General features: G+C 33.1%; 1 protein-coding gene across 1 annotated transcript; it reads left to right on the top strand.

The window, feature by feature from the left end:
- Positions 1–3,858: 3,858 nt before the first annotated feature.
- On the top strand, positions 3,859–10,954 carry LOC134688435 (cell death abnormality protein 1-like). Its single transcript, XM_063549147.1, has 5 exons — positions 3,859–3,956; positions 5,727–7,349; positions 7,853–8,539; positions 8,978–9,095; positions 10,626–10,954. The coding sequence occupies exons 1-5, from the start codon at positions 3,869–3,871 to the stop codon at positions 10,669–10,671; spliced, it is 2,562 nt and encodes an 853-aa protein (XP_063405217.1). The 5' UTR covers positions 3,859–3,868; the 3' UTR covers positions 10,672–10,954.
- Positions 10,955–10,960: the final 6 nt, after the last annotated feature.

Here is a 10,960-nt window from a genome sequence, read left to right as displayed (position 1 = left end):
GAAATGATTTTAAAAAGTGTAAAATCAAAGTAATATTAATTTCATCAAAGAATGGTCGCATATATCATGTGGATTCTGTTTCATTGATATGAATGGCACCAATTTGTCATTTACATAGTTAACAAGTACATAAATCAGAGATAAACTCTGTAATGTTTTGATTTTTTTTATCAAATGAACTGACATATGTTTATAATGCAAACAAATATAGACAAACCTTTCAACATCAACCTTTCTCTACACCACCTTGAAGGTCACTCAATAGAAAAACAAGCACGTTTGCGGACTGCAAGTCGGCCAAATGACTTACGATATCATAGGAATACATCATTACTCGAAAAATAAAATTAATATTATGCATTGATTGTGATTTACAGGAATATAAAATTGTCTTGTTGTTACACATCAAATCAGCACCAAACACTAATATAAAAAAAACTTACTAATGTCTATTTCTTATGTAGAACCACGGTTTAGAACTTGGAACAGACATTTCCTTAGGCGGCAGAAAATGAGAATGATGACTCGGTACAAAGAAAAGATACATACCGAAAATAAACTCCTCATAGATACCAGGATTGAAGTTTGATATTTGCGCCTTATATTTACGCCAAACACGCGTTTCGGCTACGAAAAACTCACCAGTTACGCTCGAAAAAAATGTTTAAAAGGCCAAAAACAAAGTTGAAAAGCATTGAGGAAATACGACTAATACCGGCGTCACACATCAGCGTATAGCTCCGGCGTGTTAAAAATCATTTACGCTGCCAATATGATTTAAGCGTGTATTGGGCGTACTAGAAGCGTACCTAAGGCTAAGCGTTTATCAGGTGTTCAAGAAACGTATGTTGGCGTATGTTGTATGTTTTTTATGCTGCATAAAAATTTCCTCGGGTTGTAGCGTTCATATAGCGTATTTATTTTCCTGCAGTGGCTAGAGGTATAGGGGGAGGGTTGATATCTCATAAACATGTTTATCTCCTCCGCAATTTTGCGCCTGTCCCAAGTCAGGAGCCTCTGGCCTTTGTTAGTGTTATATGATTTTTAATTTTAGTTTCTTGTGTATAATCCGGAGTTTATTTTGATGTCCATTATCACTGTACTAGTATGCCTATTTTTCAAGGGGCCAGCTGAAGGACGCCTACGGGTGCGGGAGTTTCTCTCTACATTGAAGACCCATTGGTGGCCTTTGTCTGTTGCCTGTTCTATGGTCGGGTTGTTGTCGCTTTGACACATTCCCCATTTCCTTTTCTTAATTTTACCTTTGTATTTCGACGTACTTCAAACTTATGCAACGCGCTTTGAACGATTGCTTAGCGTTCCTATATATATATAAAAAAAAAAGAAGATGTGGTATTATTGCCAATTAGGCAACTACATAAATGTATCCACAAAAGACCAACATGACACAAACATTAGCAATCATAGGTCACCGTACGGCCTTCAACAATGAGCAAAGCCCATACCGCATATAGTCAGCAATAAAAGGCCCCGATAAGACATTGTAAAACAATTCAAACGAGAAAAATAACGGCCTTATTTATGTAAAAACTAACGTATCCCGACTGTGTCAGTTTTCTCTCTACGTTTGGTGCACGCTGGTCTATCCACCAATGTGTGACGCCGGCATAAGGTTATCTATTCTTGATAAACGCATGGAATTTAACCAGCTGAATTGCAACAAATGACAGATTCATAGATGTTACAGACTTTGAACAGACAAAAAAATAAGGCTGATTGATAACGGTGTAAACAACAAATTTTATACGAATTCGAGCGGCCAATCAGTCCATATAACGCTAATTTGAATTGACACACCCTTTTAATGAAATGCAGAGAAAAAAATTAAAAAGAAAAGTGTTCTTTCTATAAGGATACTGTTGCACCGTATTGTAATTTTTTCGTCATAAGTATACATCTCATTTTTTTTTCGATGTGAAAATATAAACTCAAGGTAGAAAGACTATTGTCGTGGCTAAATAACTCTTAACTGACACGATTTAAATTGTCCAACCCATTAACAGACTGTATAAAATGTGGTATACCTCAACTTATATAACAATTATGAAATATTTATTAATGACAATTGAGTTTTTAGAACCAAAGTACTACTTTGTGTTCTTTAAATCATATATAAAAATGGTTTTTGGCCGTTTATCTAAAATACTGCTATGCATACAAGCATAAAAACCACATACTTGCGCGACGCCTTTTCGTTTTACTTAAAATTGCGCAGGCTATACATTTTTTTTAATGGTGGAAAATGTTCTATGATAGATATCATTTTGTCAGACACTTTTTTTTTTTTGATGTGATTCTCATAATGTGCCAAAAAATCTGTATATTTAACAGAGTTTAACATTAAATTGTGAGTTTTACTTTTAACAGACGTATAACCAACCCGATTAACAGACCCACCGCCGATATAGCCGCATACTCAATATATATTAACAGACCTATCTCTCGGTTAGCCGTGTGTCGGCCGTGGCGTTATTACATACAAATTTCAAAACAAAATATGTTTTTCAGATGAAGAAATATATTGAGTAGTTTTGCTCCCGTAAATTTGAAATTTGAATTGTGTGTGGCTCTACGATGTAATTTGTGTTACGAAATATGTTTGAATGTTTTCGGTATGATCATTAGAAACACTCCTTGTAAACATTCATCTTCTATTCAATACCATTTGCTGTTTATAACTTCTATCTTCTAACGATTAACAAAAATGGCAATTTGCGGTAATTTGGTTTTTTTTCTTGATCTTAAAGTTGCTCTAAATATCCTCAATCAACAAATTAGACCTGTTGATATTACGGAAGCCATAACTGTATCAATTCGTGTATTTTAGTCGCGCATTCTATCTTGTAAGTTCGTCTTTTTTTTAAAAAGGGGAACCGTAGAATATATTTGTCGATCCTTGTTATCCCTTTGAGTGTAAAGCTCGTTCTTATCAATTCGTCTCTTATAAAAGACAATCAGGTAGAAAATTGAACCCTTAACGTTTTCTTACATTTCCCAAATCGATTGATCGTAGCTTACATAGATTTCGAATGGAAATTGATCATACATAATCAGGTGTGATGTATTCAATTTCACATTAAATGCAAATTGTAAAAAGTAAAACAACAAACAAGTCAAACTCCGAGGAAATTCAAAACGAAAAGTTTCTTATCGAATGGCAAAATGATTTGGATAAATTTTGAGTGACACTCTTATATGAGTTGTTTTATGGAAAGAGGCAAATGTTTTGTCTTTTCAACATGATACCCGTGCTATCTCTCGAGTAATTATCAGAATATGGCTGCTTAATATTAAAATCATTTCCGAATTTAAAAAAAGATGAAAAATTATAACAAGAAGCATCAGGTTGTTAGAATATTAAATTTGTTTAACTGATATTCGTCTGCTAAGAATTCCTCAAAACATAACGATTATACAAGTCACCAGACAATTATTGATAAATGGAAGATCATTTTGTTTCTGTTGTCTGTGCCTTTTCAGTGACCAGATAAAAACGCATCATTACCATTCAAATACGTAACGAATATCAGAAACAACGAATGAATGATTAATTGACAAGGACAAGATTTAAACTGTCTAAGTCTCTGTATGTACTTGGATTAAGTGCGCTCGCCCGCACATTCTTTTTTTTAGTTTGTAATATCTTATTTTGAGGTGAGATAAGATGTCTTTGACCTTCCCTACCTAATTCACACAAAAATATTATCATATGTATTGATCAATTACAAATATGGGGGAATCCACTTGCTACTTTTCAAATAATTTTATTGTTATTATTATTGTGAAATGTTTAAGTAGATTATAAAATCACGTGCAGTTATTATATTTTCACTCAACTGTAGCCACGATGACAGTAACATGTTTACAAGTAATTTTAATTGGATTAACTGTGGTGTTTGTATCTATAACTAACATACACTGTGAAAATACTCAAGGTATGAACATAATTAATTAATATGATTATAAAAATAAATGCAGGATTTACACGATAGCGTACATAAGTTTTAAATATTTATTTTTATCTCATTGTGTGTATACTATATTCTATATCAGGTAACGTAAAGTAATGAAAGGCTAAGGTGAAGTAAGCGTATCACAAAGGTTGACTCACCTATTTATTTCTTTATTACCTGATATGGTTTATATACAGTGATTGTTTAGGGACGTTAAAATGTGTAGAGGAAAGATTGAACAATTTAAAATCATGGAAAAAGGTCTTGATTTTCGTTCATTACTTTTTTACATAAATCAGGCCTTTAGTTTTCCCGTTTAAAACGTTTTCATTTGTCAGTCCGAGGCCGTTTATTACTGACTGGACCGATATTTGTTAATTTCTGTACCATTGGTTTCGTTTTAAGAACTGTCACTTTGGTAATCATACCACATTCTCTAATTGTATATGATAAACACCGTTATTATGGACCTTTGTATAAAAGCATACACAACTTGTTCATTATAGAAAGGAAAAATAATGCTCCTTCAAATATCTCAAAACAGAAGTATTCAAATTTTAGATTCAAAATGCACTTTATTTATTTGATCTATTCTTACATGTTATATATATAGAACATTTTTCAATAAAAACCCAACTTTGTCTCTTGTCGTCATCCTTGCAGATAGTAATACTGTAACAGTAAATGCAAATATAAATAGTTATTTTATCATTTATGCATAACGTTATTTTTATAATGATTAATATGGTACTCAGCTTACTTTACTTTAAAGTGTGGAAATTAATTGTAGATGGTCATAAGGTGGCTTTATAATTGATCTTTGGTTGGTGGCTAGTTGACGTACTGGTTATAATACCACATCTCATTATTTCGAAATATATACACGATTGGTGAGTTCAAAGGTTTCTACTCGAGAATTTTGGAATAACAAATATCAGATTCTCCACATTTTTCAAAAATTAAAATTGAATTATCGAGAGTTGATTTTGTGGACAATGGGAAAACGAGGTACAATATATTTCTGTTATTTAACTTTTAGGCAAACAGCCGACATACATGCTCCGAATGGATTGTGCTAGACAGGAAAAGAAACAGTGAAAATCATTTTGTATTACATCAGTTATTTGATTATCCACAGGATCAATATATGTAAATCTTGTATTGCAATTCAAAACATTCACTTTTTCACAGGTTCCATGGTATCTTCATTAATTGATCTCTTCATAGTTCTGTCAAAAACGGTATGAAAAGTTCAACACGACTGGGTTAACTGTTCTTTCAAAGAACTTACAATCATTGATATTGTGAAAGCAACACATACACAAGACAAAAACCCAAGATACATTTGGCAGTCTTCGTACACCGAGGTGTAAGTCGCCGCAATCCCCAACCTAGATTTAACGCATAAGTACCGCTTTTATAATTTGGTTTTTTGTCTATGTGTTGCTTTCCTAAAATTGTAGGCCACACATCTTAATTCGTCGGTATAAATTATGTAGGTTTCTTGAAAATGCTGTAGATTCGGTCAGTTTCCTATTCCAATATATATATAATCTCATTATGAAACTACAATTAACAAGGTGCACACCAGACGTCTCGTCAGTAACCTATCTAATTAATCATGTCATAGACCTGATTTTAAATCAAATGGTGTAACCTATAACCTCATTATAAATATCATGAAAAAATAAACTCATCATCTATACCACTTATCATTTCCAATATATTGAGTAAAATATGTTTTTGTTTCAGATTGTATAAATTGTTCAGATAGATGTAATAATGATACTGGCTATTGTAACGGAAGTTGCACGAATGGGTTTCATGGATCCGATTGTAACTCAACGTGTCCACAAAACTGCTACTATAGATGTGATAGAATCACTGGTGAATGTACAGATTGTAAGACTCATTTTTATGGTGTAAACTGTACAGAAAACTGTTCGGAAAGATGTCACGATAAGTATTGTAATCAAAGTGGAATTTGTTTATCTTGCAAGAACCCTTACTATGGAGATAATTGTGAAAAGAATTGTCCCTCAAATTGCAACGCGATCGGTAGCTGTGATCGACAAAATGGTGAATGTAAATATGGATGCATTGATGGGTTTTGGGGAAGTACTTGTGAAAACAATTGTAGTGACAGGTGTAAACCGTCTTGTCATCAAGATTATGGCACGTGTTGGGGATGTAAACCTGGGTTCGGTGGTTCCAACTGTCAATTTAACTGCATAGCGCACTGTGACTTTTGTTCAAGGAACGATACATGTTATGAATGTTCGAAAGGCTGGTTTGGAGACAAATGTGACCTTCGATGCCCTGTTAACTGTCGAAATTTGATTTGTTCAATATTTGATGGTTCGTGTACCTGTTCAAAAGGCTGGTATGGAAAAGACTGTAATGATACATGTATTGACAACTGTGATTCCTGCATTGATAATACGACTTGTAATGTATGCTCAGAAGGTTATTATGGTCGATATTGCGAAAGTACTTGTCCATCTAATTGTACAACATGTGAAAGAAGTGGAGACAAATGTACAGGATGCAATTCAGGCTTCTTTGGTGACCAATGTACATGTGACGTTGACCAATGTTTAAAGAAAGAATCATTATCGCATTGTGTCGAATGTAAACATCCTGGTTGGTTTCCGAAAATAGGAGGATGTTGTAGATGCAGTGATAATTGTAAGGGCGGACATTTAAACTGTGACAATATCACTGGTGAATGTTTAGATGGGTGTCAGTTAGGATATTACGGGAATCAATGTGTTGATAAATGCAGCAGTAATTGTATCGGAAATGACACTGTCTGTAATTCCACAACCGGTGTATGTCCGTCTGGATGTGAACCTGATTGGTATTATTCGACATGCAAATACGGATGTTCCCTCCGAACGCCACACTGCTCCAAATGTACCCTTTTTAAGGATAATGTTAATAATTTTGAATCTGCCGGATGCGTTGAGTGTGATGGCGGGTTTTACAAACCCATACTTAAAGAGTTTTGCACACCTTGTAATAACTGTTTATTTGATAAATGTAATGGCAGTACAGGACGTTGTCTTGAAGGTTGTACGCCAGGATGGTATCAAAATCCTTACAGTTTAGGGACATGTGATAGAAAATGTGACATTAACTGCATTGATGGTCTCTGTGACCCAACTAATGGCACATGCGTACATGGATGCACAGATGGTTGGTCAGGTGACATATGTAGGTTGACTTGTTCCAGTTATTGTTTAAACAAAACTTGTGATCAGTTGTCTGGTGATTGCATTAAATGTAACCCTGGATATTATGGTAGCAACTGCTATTTTGGTTGCGGTAACTGTCTTGGAGGAACATGTAATCAAACAACTGGTATTTGTGAAGGTATATATATTATAGTCATTATAGTCATGGTTGATTAAAACAAATGTAAAGTTAGTAGCAACAATTTAATCAAAATATAATCTGTGTAAATCCGCTTTTTTCGAAGACACAATGATGACAAATAAATTAGCTTTAAGTCATCATTATATTTTTTGTATGACCATTTGACAGTATATGTATTCACTTGATTTTAAAAAAAAGAATATGCTTGTGTAAATACGATATTCACACATGCGAGTTTAATTGAGTACAAAACGTCAAGTTCTAACACTGAAATGTTTGTTTTTGTTTTGTTTTTGTTTTATTAATTATGTATCAATTGTTTTTTTTAATTCATTGTAATCGAAACAAATTATTTTATCACCTAACGTCTGAAATGATTTTTTAAATAAACTTTGTCTTTAAAAATTACCATTTATTGGACATTAATATAAAAGAATAATTCTACTTTTGACATGTCGTATCATACTTACAATCATTTACTGTTTCTTATGTCCCTTTAGATGGTTGCAATGATGGCCATTTTGGTTCACGGTGCTCTCGATCGTGTAGAAATTGCGTGGATAGCAAATGTGATAGAAAAGGCGTGTGCACGGCCGGATGTATGGATGAACACTTTGGGCGATACTGTAATGAATCATGCAGCCAATGTATGGGTGGAAAGTGCGATCAACAAGGTGTTTGTATGGCAGGTTGTACGCCTGGAAAATATGGAAGAAACTGCGATGTATCTTGTCCGGAGAATTGTTTGATATGCCATCCAGTTACTGGCCGATGCCTTCATATATCACCTCCATGCAATAACACTCACTGCACAATGAATTTTACGAATTCCATTTGTCCGCCGTCAAAATTTGGGTTTAATTGCAATCACACATGTAGTACAAAATGTATAAATAGTTCATCGAATGGATATATATGTGAAAAATATAGTGGTTCTTGCATCGGAACGTGCGCTTCCGGTCAATTTGGACAATTTTGTAATGAAACATGTGGAAAATGTGCTTCAGCGGATAACACATTGACGCCGTGTAATCCATTAGACGGACACTGTATGAACTGTTTAAATGGTTATTATGGAAAACAATGTATTCAAAAATGCAGTGATTCTTGCTTAAAAGGAAAATGTAAAGGTAACGGTGTGTGTTCACAGGGATGTAAACCGGAGTGGAAAGGTACATTCTGCGAAGGTAAATATAGTGCTTTGTATTCAAACATATCGTTTTTATGTACATGTAAGCAAACAATAGTATATACGGTTCATATAAAAGTGACAGAGGTAAACATTGTAAGAGAAAATAATCCAAAAACTCAAAGGAGTCTGATAACAGACGCCCAGTGATAGAAAGAGCTCAAAATACACTTCCACTGTATATGTGTAAAACAGGATATTCGTTGCAAAAGTAATTTAAAACTTACTATATCTACGCGATTGCTTTACGACACTGGATCATCTTACAGATACTATCACTGCCTGTACACTTTACACATACTTTTTATTTGGCGGTACACTTACAAAATCATGTGAATTAAAAAAAATTACAAATTCCAATGCTGAAGTTGGTAGAAACATTACAGTATCTACTTTTTTTATGAAAATATTTTATCTTTTCTTTTGATCACTATAGTAAAACAACCTGCTAAGCAGACTGGATTATCCAGTGGTTCAGTGACAGGAATATCTATTGGATGTGTAGTTGCTGTAATATTTATAGTCGTGTTGGCATATTTTATATATAGACGAAGGTACAGTATGAAACTATGAACATACAATTAGGAATTCAAAAATTGCATTATATTAACAATAATTAAACATGTTTTGAATAGGTATATTTCAAATACAAAAAGTAAACAAAAAAGTTTGAATTTTTTTTATATTTTTATATTCATACTATTCTCATACTTTTTGGAATTGTTTTTGACTGACATATTTCATTTCTTATATCTATTTTGACTCTTGAATTGAAATATCTATTTTGACTCTTGAATTGAAAATAACAGATATGTAGTAATTTACAGAATAGTATATGCTTAAGGGGGCTAATATAGGATTTCACTATTTTTTTCTGTAAATGAAATAAAAATATGGGGTCACTGTTCATTTAAGCTCGCAATCTGCCTTTAAAAGAAGCATGCATTTTTGTTTAGGTAATTTATTTCTGGTAAACTAATAGGAGAAAAAAGGTAATATCGAGATAAAAGAAAGAAATTAATTACAGACATCGCTTAAATTTTACAATAGTTTAGTCTAAGTACAGCTTTTTTGAAAAAAATAATGAAAAATAGGTCACGCACTATCATTTTCTATGTTCAGTGGACTTCAGTGAAATTGGGGTCATAACTCTTATTTGGCATTAAAATAAGAAAGACCATATCATAAGGAACATGTGTATTAAGTTTCGAGATGATTGGACTTCAATTTCAACAAATCTTTAACCTGAAACGGGATGAACGGACGTACGGACGGACTGACGGACGGACGGTACGACAGGAAGACGGACGAACGAACAGACAGACAAACGGACGTACAGACCAGAAAACATAGTGCCCCTCTACTATCGTAGGTGGGGCATAAAAAAAGGGAAAAAGCAGAATTGAAAACGAAATGAAGATGATTGAGGAGCCACAATTTCAAGAACTACTATATATTTATTTTTATAAATCAGACATTTAATATATATACATGATCTCTAAATTTCAGTGTGAAAATATTCATATGCAACATAAGTATATTATACCGGTATTTTGTAATAACAAAAACATAAAAAAAAAGTTGTGAAAAAAAGAATTATTTGAATTTTCAATAACTGCCATCTATTCATCAGCCATTAAACACAGACCTCAGAGTTACTATACAACTGCAAGCAATGTTGTTGTGATTTTTTTTGTTTCTATAAGGGTTAAAACCGATTGTATATTTTGATGAAAAGAAATAATATTAATCAGAGTGAGACTATGTAGTTAAACTGGGCAAGCATATATTGTAATGTATAATATTAACCGCCAGACGTTTCTGAAGTCACATAAGCAATCGCTTGAATTATAAGCATAGCGATATTAGAGACGTTCAGATGGTAAGCATGCATTTGTTAATAAATTCCGTTGAATTTTACAAAAGCGTGTGTGTAAGGTGTTATTGAAATAAATGGATGTAATTTTTATTATATTTTTTTAATTTTACACTGAACAATTGTTGGCAGTCATCAACAATGATGTACTTGAATTATCAATGGAAGACAAACTGTTAAAATACATCTATGAAATATTTCGTTTCAGGAGTAATAAGGACAATGCTTTCAGTATGAAGAATATACAGTACTAAACCGTTTGAAGACTACACCAAGCAGTACAATCAAAATAATAGAACTATAGTTATATTAGTTATATATTGTTGTCTATGTGTTTATAGTTTATTGTGACTTATTCTGCTTAACTACATAATGTAAAATTAATTGAAACTCGCTTAGGTTAAGTTTACTGCAACGCAGGTTTGCTATTGTTCTTCTTTTTGCAAGCAAGTAAATTGATCCAGATATACGTGTTTAAGGACGTAAAACAATAAATGATGGCGCACTTTTCGTCATTGAAATACGATTTCAACCACATGAATT

This window comes from Mytilus trossulus, chromosome 10 (genome assembly GCF_036588685.1).
Source record: "Mytilus trossulus isolate FHL-02 chromosome 10, PNRI_Mtr1.1.1.hap1, whole genome shotgun sequence".
Lineage (NCBI taxonomy): Eukaryota > Metazoa > Mollusca > Bivalvia > Mytilida > Mytilidae > Mytilus > Mytilus trossulus.
Note: the sequence above shows the minus strand (reverse complement) of the source record. Positions and strands in the feature narration are given on the sequence as shown.